This window comes from Pimephales promelas, chromosome 19 (assembly GCF_988280905.1).
Source record: "Pimephales promelas chromosome 19, fPimPro1.hap1.1, whole genome shotgun sequence".
In the NCBI taxonomy this organism is placed as follows: domain Eukaryota; kingdom Metazoa; phylum Chordata; class Actinopteri; order Cypriniformes; family Leuciscidae; genus Pimephales; species Pimephales promelas.
The window spans coordinates 27,310,188-27,323,635 of NC_142787.1; the positions used below are offsets into that span (position 1 = coordinate 27,310,188).

The 13,448-nt window shown below is 34.9% G+C and overlaps 2 protein-coding genes across 4 annotated transcripts; both read left to right on the plus strand.

Annotated features, from left to right (window-relative positions):
- Window positions 1-1,090: 1,090 nt before the first annotated feature.
- hnrnph1l (heterogeneous nuclear ribonucleoprotein H1, like) lies at window positions 1,091-8,129 on the plus strand. 3 transcript variants are annotated; one of them, XM_039693808.2, is made up of 11 exons: window positions 1,091-1,218; window positions 1,678-1,786; window positions 1,862-2,017; window positions 2,677-2,820; window positions 3,251-3,389; window positions 5,485-5,666; window positions 5,745-5,854; window positions 5,952-6,087; window positions 6,177-6,260; window positions 7,357-7,455; window positions 7,549-8,129. In XM_039693808.2, exons 2-11 carry the CDS (start codon window positions 1,702-1,704, stop codon window positions 7,635-7,637), a joined length of 1,224 nt encoding a protein of 407 aa, XP_039549742.2. In that variant the 5' UTR covers window positions 1,091-1,218; window positions 1,678-1,701; the 3' UTR covers window positions 7,638-8,129. The 3 variants fall into 3 exon arrangements, with proteins under 3 accessions (XP_039549742.2, XP_088979572.1, XP_088979571.1); XM_089123446.1 differs by having other exon boundaries at window positions 1,140-1,220; window positions 1,687-1,786; XM_089123445.1 differs by lacking the exon at window positions 1,091-1,218 and having other exon boundaries at window positions 1,678-1,780; window positions 1,855-2,017.
- Window positions 8,130-8,865: 736 nt separating this feature from the next.
- Window positions 8,866-12,878, plus strand: hbegfb (heparin-binding EGF-like growth factor b). The gene is made up of 6 exons (XM_039693810.2): window positions 8,866-9,050; window positions 9,720-9,935; window positions 10,518-10,707; window positions 11,027-11,182; window positions 11,272-11,360; window positions 12,061-12,878. Exons 1-5 carry the CDS (start codon window positions 9,008-9,010, stop codon window positions 11,339-11,341), a joined length of 675 nt encoding a protein of 224 aa, XP_039549744.2. The 5' UTR covers window positions 8,866-9,007; the 3' UTR covers window positions 11,342-11,360; window positions 12,061-12,878.
- Window positions 12,879-13,448: the final 570 nt, after the last annotated feature.

Here is a 13,448-nt window from a genome sequence, read left to right on the forward strand (position 1 = left end):
ACTTACATTTTTAGACTGTTTTTGTTCTGTTTCAGCAGCTAAAATAGTTCCAAACAACAGCGCATCTCACAGCGACACTCAGCCATGATTCATTACTGAACGATTCAACGTTTTGAACTAATCTCTCGAGTCAAAGATTCAATTACCCATTATTAAACCGCCTCATTCTGAATAAATCAGCCGTTTGAACGAATCGTTTATATGAATGACTCAATGACTCGCTCATTAAGTGGTCGCCTGCCGCCTCCTACTGGCGGTTTAGTTTCAAAGTATCATTCTTTTCAACAGTCCTTATTTGTATATTAAAAAAAAGTATTTAAAACATTATCATCATAATCTCATTTAATACAGTAATAATATTTCAATGTAAATAATATAATTTGATCTTATTATTTTAATTGAATGTATTAATAAAATGTAAGAATTTGAAATGAAATTTACATTAAATAAAATTATTGGGAAATTATTCCAATAAGAGTTTCAGAAATGAAACATTGACAATTTAAGTTTAAAGGGAGTAAAGCCTCTGTTTAGGCAACAAAGGAAATGTAATTAATTTTGCCAAAAGAAGAACTTTTCATTTAGGCTAAATAAATTAATTTTAAATCAGCCTACTTCAGTGTGTCCATGGTGTAGCAACTTCAGATTTTTTTATAATTATTTTTAATAATTAGGCTTACATACATTTTAGGGGACCCCCCAAGAGTCCTAAGTCATTTCGAACCCTGCATAGGCCTGCATTATATAGATTAGTGGCTTAAAACTGCTTAAAAATGTACTGTTTTAGGTGTCCTATGTGTATAAAGTAGCAAAGTGTGAAACTTTTAGCCCACAATTATAAAAATAAACATATACGTATAGAAAATAATAACCATAACAACAATAATGTGTAAGCAGAATAAATTTCAGGAATAGACTGTAAGGTTTAGCCATATAGACAGTAAAAGGGTGGAAACATATTAACCCAAACATAAACTTATTTAATTAATGATAAATGCAGTAAACAAGTGATTAGATTAGATCTCTTTTTGTCAGTATCTCTTCTCCTCCACCCCCTTGGGTTTGAAGATAGGAAGCAACCATAGCAACACGTAGGTTCCGAATGCGGAAGTGGGCGTGGACAGTCACCGGAAGTTGTAATGAACCTGCGCTGAATGAGAATCAAAGAAACGTTTAAACGTGACCACGCCGAGCAGATAAAATATCAATTTTACCAAGGTATCAGTTCCATTATTCTTTCTCAGAAAAATATAGTTCACGACGCACGGTTTAACCGTTGTTTTACGAGCTTAATTCCTGTTTGCGTTAAAGGAGTGTTTAAATGTGAAGCTGCCGGCCTTTGAAGGCCTACTTGCCCTCTTTGTTTCGCTACTAACATTAGCCGTTGATCTGTTCTAATGCGCCTTTACGAGATAGTCGGTAGATGCTTCTTTTTTATCATTGTAAACATTTACAGTCAGTTATTTTGATGATGTAACACATTTTAAGCTGTTCCCGAGCCAGCTTGCACTAAAGCTTGAAGCGGTGTGGACACCGCTATTATAAATGCTATAAATAGTCCGTGTGCTTGTTGTGTCTGTTGCATCTCAGTCACTGACTAGTGTTTTATAACTATTTGTTTTCTTCATTAAACGTTTTTATTTCCATTGTTTACACCAATCTCTGTTTTTTCTCTAGCTTAAAAACACATTGATTGTTATCATGGCTGATGATGAAGGATTTGTCGTCCGCGTTCGAGGTTTGCCTTGGTCGTGCTCCGTAGAAGAAGTTTCGCGGTTTTTTTCAGGTAATAATTTTGAGTCTTCATAATAGCCTTATTATTGCTTAGAAGTTAAGACAAAGTTAATACTTTTGTTTTCAGGCTGCAAAATTGCCAACAATGGAACAGCCATTCATTTCACATACACAAGAGAAGGCAGACCGAGTGGAGAAGCGTTTGTGGAGCTGGAGTCAGAGGAAGACCTGAAAATGGCAGTCAAAAAAGACAGAGAATCAATGGGGCATCGATATGTGGAAGGTATGAAATTCATTCAAAACTTTGGGTCTGTACTAGGGATGCGCCAATATAACAGCCGATGCTGATTAGCAATTCATTTTTTTACTTTATAAACAACTGATGATCAGGGCTGATTAAATCCTATCAAGCAAAAGGTGTCAATTGAAACTGTCTCAAATTTCTCTTTTTGATCATTTGACACTGGAGTAATGCTGATGATAAATTCAGCTTTGCCACCACAAAAAAATTAAATAGTAATATTTTACAAATTTACTGTTCTTACTCTATTGTTGATCTTTTCACTTTAAAAAAAAAACTTTTGCTGATCATTTACTCACCCCCATGTCGTCCAAGATGTCCATGTCATTCTTTCTTCAGTCGAAAAGAAATTAAGGTTTTTGAAGATAACATTCCAGGATTTTTCTCCATATAATGGACTTAAATGGGAACCAAACAGTTCAAGGTCCAAAAGACAGTTTCTAATTGGGTGTTATCCTTTAATTTCTTTTCGACTGAAGAAAGAATGACATGGATATCTTGGATGACATGGGGGTGAGTAAATTATGAGCATTTTTTTTTTTTAAAGTGAACTACTCCTTTAAAAAAAAACTTAAATTAAAAATAGCTGACCCCAGACTTTTGAATTTTAATTTTCCTCTGTGCTCTTTTTTTTCCCTCAGTATTCAAATCAAACAATGTGGAAATGGACTGGGTTATGAAGCACACTGGGCCGAACTGTCCAGAAACGGAGGGAGACGGACTGGTCAGATTGCGCGGCCTTCCTTTTGGATGTAGCAAGGAAGAGATTGTGCAGTTTTTCTCAGGTATATTCAGACTCTATCTTGCAGCCCTTCACATAGTCATCGGGAGAAGTAATGGCCAAGCGTAGTCCTTATTGAGGTGAATTTGACTATTCCCATGGTTGCTAGAATAATTTGGTACATTGATTCGTTCCTTAATCCAGCATTGTTGTTCCAAATTATTCTGCTACATTAGGGATATTACCTTTTTAGCTACCAACTCTTGGGATGGCCACTTTATCAAGTCTTAAGCCAAGTTAGTGAAACACTTGCCTTCTTGTAGGCCATGTTCCCAAGTGGTGGAACTCTCCCAGTAGGATTCATTGCAATATGCCTTTTTGTTTTGTGTTTTTTTTTTTTTTTAATTCAAGAAAAGAACAAAGCAACACTTGTTAATGGGCATGTGGTTTTATTTAATATGTCCCCGTTGGGGTTATCTGTCCTTGGGTTGAAGGGTTGGAAATCGTGCCAAATGGGATAACATTGCCGGTGGACTTCCAGGGGAGGAGTACGGGGGAGGCCTTCGTGCAGTTTGCTTCACAGGATATAGCTGAAAAGGCTCTAAAGAAACACAAGGAAAGAATAGGGCACAGGTGGGGATGGATGGTTGGATGGTTAAGCTGTTTTTCATGTGGTAAACACCTACTACAGTAAACATTCAAAGTGGTATGCAACATGAACTTACACACGCCACATGGACATAAAAACGTCTTTATCAGAGGGCTCGCTGGGCCTTGATGGAGTCCTATTGTTTTGTTTTATGTTTATTTGTGAAGTCATCAGTGCTGAAAGAAAATGTCTGGATTCAAAAAGGCTGAATGCATATTTAGTGTGTAGCAATGGTGCACTTGAGCATCATGGGATTTTCTAATTCTTAAGCATACAAACGTGTGCCTTGCAGCAGCCAGTTTGAATACCATTTTAGACTGGATCCTGTAATGGGTCTCTATATACTGTCATACTGAAGTAAGTGTTAAAGAGTTTAATGCATGAACGGCGCAGCAAATTTTAACGGCGTTTAATACTTAGAATTCTACAATTTTGGGATACAGAAAAGTATTATAAGTATAGTCAGTGCTGGGTAGATTATTTACAAATTGTAGTCCATTGCTAAATTCAAATTATATGATAATTGCGGTTGGTAACGTGATCGTTACAGATCTACTGAAGCTAATGATATTGAAAAAAGTTAATTGCAATATTTTTTATATCCCACAATTCTGTTTATATGTAGACTCAGAATTGTGAGAAATAAAGTCAAAATTGCAAAATATATAAACTTAGAAAGGGCTGCACAATATTGGAAAAAAAAATTCTGCAATATATTTTGAAAATGATTTCACCAGATTAAGTAACCTCTATTTGGAAACAATTCATCATTCTAGAATGATTGGGTGATTTTGTAGGGGAGTGACTCTGCATAAAAATTATTAAATTGCAAACAGATAAATACAATAGAACAAGGATACAAATTAAAGAAGCTGTGCTCTGTTTTTCAGGTAAGTCTTAACCATTTTCAGCTACAGAAATTGAATAATCAAATAAAATAACACTGCATAGTCTTCACTGTGCAAATTGAATATAATTAATCTGTGTTAAAGCTACAAAAGTGATTTTCTCTTTGTGTTTTGTTGTTTGATTAACAACAGGATAATTAGGATGCTGCCACTTTAAGTCCGAAAGCACAGATCTGATATACTGACACCCATCCCTCTTCTTTCTCAATTATTTACATTCACGTGAGCCATAAGTGACTGTTTATGAGGATACTCACAGAGATGGGCATTTTGACATAATTTTGCATGTGTGCTATAATAACGGAAAACACATGCAAGTGATAAACTTTCACTCTGATATGGTTAAACTTTGCTGTTAATCCGAGAATCGTGCATAATATATCCTGCAATGTGACTCCCTTATTCGCACATTGTGATATCAATGCTAAAATATTTATTGTGCAGCCTTAAGCTTGGAATTGTTAGATGAAATGTCTAACTCCTTTAAAAAAAAAGCTTGAGCTTCCATAATCTATATTACATTGAGTTGAATAGGATTATCCTGTACCATAGTAATATAGATTTTCGAAGAGAACAAATCTAAAAATATTCACTGAAAAAAAAAATTAATTAAACATTACGTCAGTATTTTCCAAACTGGAGTTTGTGAAGGAACTGCAGAGGGTTTGTAAGTTGATGAAAAGGTAACAATTAGACCATAAAAATATAACACCAAAAAATAAAATATATATGCTATCTACAGTATGTGGCCTCTGACTCATGCAGTAATACCATAAAATTCAAAGATTTTTCTCAAAGCAATCTGCAGTTTTAGAAAGGAAAATTTAAAAGAAAAAAAAAATTGGTGAGAAAATGAATTTTGGATTGTCTGCCATTTTGTAAATGTGTTTGTTTTAAATCTGATAACAAACTGTTACTACCCAGCACTGGGAATATTTTAAAATGTGTATATATCTATATCAAATAAGGCCCCAAGGTTCTTTTATAAATCTAGAAGTGGAGACAATTCTGTGAAATGGATGCTATTGAGCTCTCAAATGCATGGATATTATACATGTTGAGCAGGTGAAGGTCCAGATTTATTTTGTTTGCAGTTGATTTAACTCCTGATCAGGAGTGTTTTGTGATGAGTTCATGCATTGCACCTGAGTGCTCATCTGTATGTTTGTAGGTACATTGAGATCTTTAAGAGCAGCCGAGCTGAAGTGCGGACACATTACGAGCCCCCGCGTAAAGGCATGAGCATGCAGAGACCTGGGCCTTACGACCGACCCAGCGGAGGAGGCCGGGGCTACAATGGCATGAGTCGCGGGGGATCTTTTGACCGGGTGCGACGTGGAGGATACGGTGGAGGTGGGACCAGTTGCCACATGTTATCATACTTGCTTTGAATTTGCTTGTGTATTTTTATTTGCTTATTTTTTGAAATAGGAGTGTCAGATGGACGTTATGGTGACGGTGGTAATTTTCAGAGTACCACGGGCCATTGTGTTCATATGAGGGGACTCCCTTACAGGGCAACAGAACCTGACATCTACAATGTAAGTTGCCTTTGTTTGATATTATGACTTTATATGAAAATTACATTCATTTGTAAATATTCAATAATTGGGTGTTAAATGCACTTTTTCTTTGCAGTTTTTCTCTCCTCTGAACCCGGTGCGTGTGCACATTGAGGTTGGTCCAGATGGGCGGGTAACCGGCGAGGCTGATGTGGAATTTGCGACACATGAAGATGCAGTAGCTGCAATGTCAAAGGACAAAGCAAACATGCGTAAGTTTGGTGTATTCCGATTTGTTTTTGTGTTATTGATGTTAAGATTCAAATCTTAAATGTCTTTGTTTAAATCTCTTTGTTTTCAGAACACCGTTATGTTGAGTTATTCTTAAACTCAACGGCAGGAGGCAGTAATGGGAGCTACGGGGGGCAGATGATGAGTGGAATGGGTAAGTTATTAGTTCAACTATGGCTTTTTAAGTTATACAAAGGGCAACTTGCTGTAATATTAAAGGAGTAGTTCACTTTTAAAAAAATTTTTGCTGATAATTTAAGCACCCCCATGTCATCCTAGATGTCCATGTCTGTCTTTCTTTTGTCGAAAAGAAATTAAGGTTTTTGATAAACATTCCAGGATTTTCTCCATTTAATGGACTTCATTGGGAACCAAACTGTTCAAGGTCCAAATGAGTAGCAGTGCAGCTTTAAACGACACCAGACGATGAATAAGGGTCTTATCAAGCAATCATTAATTAAAAAAAAAAAAAAAGTTTTATAAGCACAAATGCTCACCTTGCTCTGTTCTGTGATGAGCGTTCGTGAATCTCCTGTTCGAACTCGTTCATCAAAATGAACAAATCTTTTTTTCGAGTCATGACTCGAAGGATCCTAGATAAGGCCCTTATTCTTATACTCATTTGGACCTTGAACCGTTTGGTTCCCATTGAAGTCCATTAAATGGAGAAAATCCTGAAATGTTTTCATCAAAATCCTTAATTTCTTTTCAACTGAAGAAAGAAAGATGTGGACATCTTGGATGACATGGGGGTGGGTAAATTATCAGAATTTTTTTTTTAAAGTGAACCACTCCTTTAATATCATAATAGAACAGCATGCAACAGTCATATCTTATTCTCTATTCTAAACACTTTTAATGGTTTTACAGATGAAGCAGCTGAGACTTAAAGGACTAGTTCAGTATTTTACACTTAAAGTCCTGTATTAAAATCAGACAAATGCTGCTGGCCTGAGAATTTTTGGTTTCTGTGGTTGCAACCCCCCACCTACCCAATAGGTGCACAATCCTTCCTAAAAAGCAATAAACTTGTTCACAAAGACATTAAACTCACCGAGTGGTCAGGAGTGTTGATATCCTCACATACAAATCGCTGCAAAAGATGCTTTCCAACAGGTTTTATTGTTGTCCAAGTCAAATGGAGTTGGACAAAACCTACGATACCGAACTTGTCCTTTAACTAGTGCTTAATAAATATGTATAACATTTGTATTATAATATTATAACAGTGTAATATTTGTTCTTTCTAGGAAACCAGTCGTCTTATGGGCATGGAGGGCAGCAGATGAGTGGAGGCTACACTGGTGGGTACAGCAACCAGTCTAGCATGGGAGGCTACAATGACTACAGTGCGTTTTAACTTTGTACTAATTATTTAATGTATATTTTCTAATTTTGCACACTTGCCTGGTTCTCACATGTGTATTCCTGTACCTCAACAGATAGCGGGGGTGGCATGAACAACAGTTATTATGGCGGCAGCCGTGGCTCAGTTGGCATGAATGGCATGGGAGGAGGCTGGGGCATGTAGATGCATCTACAAGAATATAATTTAGTGTCGGTTTGTCTCGATTCTGCTGAGGCTGTCTGTTTTTTTTGTTCTTTGTGATGACGACTATGGGAAGAATCAGATTCACTCCTTGTCCACCTGCACTCTGAACCTCTCAACGTTGGAATCAGTATTATATTTCCTGCAATTCCTGAGTTGAAGGGTCAGCTGTTGAGCTCAAGCCGTGGCGATTGTCCAGTAATGCTTGTAAATATCCTCCATACATATGGTTCACTTCAGAGACACTAGAACACCAGCCCCGCATGGCATGAGGTGCTGCAACTCCACTTTTTATAATGCGGAAAGAACTTTGTTGAAATTGATTTTTTTAAAAACTGGAAAATGTTTTTCTTTTCTTGTCTGGCTACTTACAACATGAATATTTTAATTTTCATTATTGTAGATGTCGCAGTTCCATCTATTGGTCTGTCTTTGACTTCTCATATGTATGGTAAATAAACATTCACAAATGTATTCTCTGCTCCTTTTTCTTAAAGTAAAGGTCCAACAATATTGTAGTTTAAAAACTAACCAAATTAGTAGATTTTGACAAGAGTGTTTGAATCTATATGATTTATGTCTGCATTTTGTCAGATTATTTTTGAGCACAAGGTGGTGCCAGTGATCCCACTGAGGTTAATTAAAATAATTTATTAAACTTAATCATGAACACATTCTTTGTTTTTACAATAAAATATTTAAAAGTTGAATTTAGACATTTTTAACTTAATGTTTAACATTTTTAACTTGTCTTAACTTTTTAACCTCTGACATATTTCCAAAAACAAATCATTGGCGTACAGTTAGAAAACTTATAACATTTTGAAGTGTCTTGAGCATAGATTTTACAAATATTAGATTATTGGTTCCCTGGAAATATTCAGTTTAAGCACGTATAGCAGTTCCAAACCAGTGGACAATGACCAAACCAGCTAACGTTACGAGTTGGTCATCATACCAGTTTAAGTTTAATATGGTTTTTGGAACATGATAAGTAGGTCAACCGTCTTCACCTAGCAACTAGTTGCCATAGAAAAAATAACTGCTGGACAATAAAACAGTGAAATCCCTTCAAATTAACGATTTGTCAAATTATGAATCAATCTACCTCAATGTTAGCGTAGGTTTTTAGTGTTGAGGTGTGGCTGGACAGTGATTCATAGGAAATGTGTGTCGACTTGGTCTGCTATATAACCAACGGCGCGCGCTCTTAGTCCCAGCTCGCAGCACGAGCCTTTTGACACAGTCCCCAGCACGCGCATTTGCGTGCCAGTCGCGTTCGGTGCTGGTGGCACGGAGGTTCAGTGAGACCAACTGATCTTCCAATATCTCGGACTGTACTTGAAAGGAATATGGATAAGTTGCGGCTTGTGATCTTTATCTACCATTGTTTCGGTGAGTGTTTAAAACAATGACTCTCTTTTTTTTTTTTTTTTTTTTTTTTTTTACAAAATAGGCTGTTATAACTTGCACGCGGACCTGCCCAATATTTGTCACTTGGTACGTGGTTCTTAAGTTATAGGACTATAAATTGATTTTTTTTTTCTTTTAAAATAATGATTTCTTGCTTCAGTGAAATGTGCTTTGGACATATTTCTGGTTTTGTTCCCTATTTATTACGTGATTTATTTTATATTTTACATTACACACGTAACAATCACCATCAGCTTTATTGCCATGTTTATCTTCTACATATTTTCTGTATCAACTAAGATACACAAAATATGTGTTTCAGATGTATAAAAAGTGTCTTGTTCTGTTCCAAAAAAACAAAAAGAAATATACTTAATTAATAAATTGATCATTTTAGGAAAATATCATATTCACAAAGCCAAATTTAGTAATTCAAAACCTTCCTTTATTGCTTTTGGTAAAGAGACAGAACAGTACATCAAATCCATTTATGATTCACAAAATAAGAAGGCTGAATATATTTGAAGCTTCCCCTGGCTCTGTTTTTGTTTAATATTGCGTTTTCTGTATTAATGACTTTATTTGTGTCTAACTGTTTGTATTGTTAAGATTTAATAAAGAAGGGGAAAAAAAAGTCTTGTTCTGTTCCAGTGTTACTCAAGGTGTGCAGTGGCGCCTCTGTGGACAGGTATGAGAGTAGCAAATCCAGAACAACAGCTGTGGTCAACCTCTTTCACACTCCTGAGAAAACAAACACAACAGGCCACCAGCTCCACAATGAGACAAATGTGTATTATGAGGATGAGGATGATGATACTTATGAGGATGATTATCTATCTGGAGATTATGACCTCAGCAAGCCAAAAGGTAGTGTTGCTTCTTTTTAACGAATGCTTTTTTTAAGTTAGTGCTGCATATCAAATTTATTAATCTCGATAAATCGCATACAACTTCGTGTCCATACACAGATATATATACATACGCATATATATGATATAAACACAAACTTTAATGTTAGATGCAATTAATCATGATTAATCCATTTGCCAGCACTATTTTACAGAAATGCATATATATGATATAAACACAAACTTTTATGTTAGATGCAATTAATCATGATTAATCGATTTGCCAGCACTATTTTTAGTGGTCAACTTATGTTTTTAATGCCAAAAGCTAATACTGATATCTTATGAATTTCAATAGACACCATTTTACACAAGTACTCACCAAAATAAGTAATAAAAAGACACTAGAATTGGCACTTCTGTTAAATTGTTTTAACAAATTATTTCAAATATGATATCATATTTTATTATAAAATACAACTAAATGTTATGTACTTATGCATGAAATTAATGTAAAAAAAATATTCAATGATTGTGTAAGACATTTTATTAGATATTAGATCATCACAAACTGACATCAGTGTCCTTTCTTGCTCAACAGTGGCATTTTCCACCAAATCCAAACATCCGTTGGTGATGCCCACAACTAAGAAGAAGACAACAAAAGGAAAAAGGAGGGGCAAAGGAAAAGGCAAGGGGAGAAAGAAGAACCCCTGCCTCGGGGAGTACAAAGATTTCTGCATTCATGGAGTGTGTCAGCATCTGAGGGAGTTTCACATTCATTCTTGTGTGTGAGTTTCATGCAGTGGCGTTTGTTCTTCTTCCACCTTTTGTTGACAGAAAAAAAAGCGTCGTTCCTCCTGATAGTTATTTAGCAAAGGCTTGACATTTACATTTATTAATTTAGCAGACACTGTTATCCAAAGCACCTTACAAATGAGGAAAGATTAAAAGACATGCGGTTAATCATAAGAAACAAACAATATCAGCAGTGATGCAATACACAGTTTTAACAGTAGACCAGAATAGCTTTTATAGAATAGGAACAGTCAGAATCTAATTAATGAACTGATCTCTCCATTTTGAACTGTTGAATGGTCTTTCTCACAGATGTGATGCCGGTTACTCAGGGGAGAGATGTCATTTATTCACCCTACCATCAGCTAAGGTGGAACAGCGTTACAGCAGGACCACAGCTCTAGCTGTCGTAGCAGTGGTTCTGTCCCTCATGTGTCTCGCAATCATTGCTATTCTGCTGGCACTAAGGTATGATACCATGAATCAGCTTTCTCTCAATCATTAAACTGTTAATGTTTTACAACCTTCCTAAGATATTCAGCTTTCTGTTCTTACAGGTTTCACAAAAAAGATGATGCTGATGTAGAAAGTGAAGAAAAGGTCAAACTTGAGGCAATGTCAATATAGTAGTGATAAGGAAAGAAAGGTAAATAGTTCTCAATGAATGCTCAAATTTGTCCATTATTTGTAAAATATGAAGTGTATATATATATATATATATATATTAGTGCTGGCAAATCAATTAATCGCATATAACATAAAAGTTTTTCATATCAAAAGTTTGATATGTCACACACATACTGTATATAAACACAAAATTTTATGTAAACAAAGACTTTTGATTAATCGATTGGTCAGCACTTTATATATGTATATATATATTAGGGCTGTCAAACGATTAATAGCGATTAATCGCATCCAAAATAAAAGTTTACATAATATATGTGGGTGTACTGTGTATAATTATTTTACATATAAATACACACACATGCGTATATATTTAAGAAATATTTTCATGCATATACTGTATATAGATTTATATACAATTTATATTATATATAAATAGTTTATATATAAATAATATTATTTTCCTAAATATATATTCAAGTGTATATATATATATATAATATATATATATATATATACACACACACACAAAATAATTATACACATACATTATGTAAACACAAACTTTTATTTTGGATGCGATTAATCGTGATTAATCATTTGACAGCCCTAATATATATATATATATATATATATATATATATATATATATATATATACATGCACACATTATAATTCTTTATATAATATTTTTTATAATATTAATTGTTGTTTTACAGGATGAAGAAAGTCAAAACAACACGTGACCCATGGATAGATAGCATTATGGCTGAGGAGCAGGGCCATCATTGCTACATTTTTCCACTGGTTATCATTACTTTTCAAAACATTCTTACTCTCCTTTCAAATGGATCCTACATACCTGATGTCCTCCGATTATGGTGGCTGTCAACATCGGCATGAAGGACGTTTCGAACTCTGCTTCCTTGTACAGAGCAATGTTCCTCCACCTGGGGAACATACAGAGAGGACTTAACCGGATGAATGTATTGCAACGTCAATCAAGTTGCTTTTTTGTTCGTACTGTCAGAAACGCCACAAAGCATTTGTAATTATTTATTTATAATATATTAGTTATTTATTTTGATACGTAACGATTTCGTGTACTGAATGCACTGTAAGTTTTGTAAATGTGTTTTTATTGTATGAATATTTATTATCGATAGATACAATCAAATAATGTTCTAGGACTGAAGTTGCTTCATAGACTTTACAATCACATATGGAAAACTCTCCAATAAGGTTTCAATAATATTACAGCTAAACTGTGAAAAACAGATTTACGGAGCTCTAAAAATGGATTATTGTCAGAGGCATTTGTCAGGGGCTTCGTAGGTCTTTTATATGTATTACTGAGAAAGTGTAGCTTAAATTAAGTGAAATAAAAACGAGAAGTTTAATCAAAGCATTTTTGAAGTACTATGTGTAACAAAATAACACAAGTTAATTTACTAATTTCAAGCACTGATAACCAAACATTTTCTATCAATGATATTACTGTTGTTTGACTTTAATTAAAACAAATGTCACATTGTGAGTCTGTGCTCATGTTTTTACTGTTTATATTAGAAACTGGAAAAGATATTTGTAAACTTGTGCAATATATATTAGTAGCCTACTTTAAGTAGGGATATGTTGGTTATGTACATGATGAAAGGAAAATTATCGAGGGGTCACCGGGGTGAGTAAAGAAATGTTATGAATACATCTGATATACTCATTCTGTTTAGTATACTCAAGTCCAAAGTTGGTTTACTGTAGTTTATCTCCCACACAGCAGAAGAAGTCTTCAGGATCCACAATGCAGAACATACATGACTTTACAAGACAAAACAACATGTTGATAATTACAAATATTTTATCTAGTAATGTCGCACTGAGGTGAAACATTCTAGAAGTAGTGCATAATAAGCTGTAAAAAAATAGAAAAGGCAGTAGGCTAAGTGTGACTTTGCCCTATGTAACAGCATTAGGCTACACATAAACATTAAATATGAAATTTAATAACTCGCGCACTGTTATTTCTCGGCTGCACTATTTTGAGATTGAGGTAGTGCCTAAAATCCTAACGTGCTGTCTATCTAGAGAGCATTTTTGCCCATCAGCT

What these genes read in the sequence shown, in the direction of transcription:
- hbegfb (XM_039693810.2), top strand. Translation starts at nt 9,008, where the DNA reads ATGGATAAGTTGCGGCTTGTGATCTTTATCTACCATTGTTTCG. An exon ending in CTTTATCTACCATTGTTTCG is followed by an intron (nt 9,051 to 9,719) that starts GTGAGTGTTTAA and finishes GTTCTGTTCCAG; the next exon opens with TGTTACTCAAGGTGTGCAGT. An exon ending in TGACCTCAGCAAGCCAAAAG is followed by an intron (nt 9,936 to 10,517) that starts GTAGTGTTGCTT and finishes CTTGCTCAACAG; the next exon opens with TGGCATTTTCCACCAAATCC.
- hnrnph1l (XM_089123446.1), top strand. Translation starts at nt 1,155, where the DNA reads ATGAGAATCAAAGAAACGTTTAAACGTGACCACGCCGAGCAGATAAAA. An exon ending in ACGTGGAGGATACGGTGGAG is followed by an intron (nt 5,667 to 5,744) that starts GTGGGACCAGTT and finishes TTTTTGAAATAG; the next exon opens with GAGTGTCAGATGGACGTTAT. An exon ending in CAGAACCTGACATCTACAAT is followed by an intron (nt 5,855 to 5,951) that starts GTAAGTTGCCTT and finishes TTTTCTTTGCAG; the next exon opens with TTTTTCTCTCCTCTGAACCC.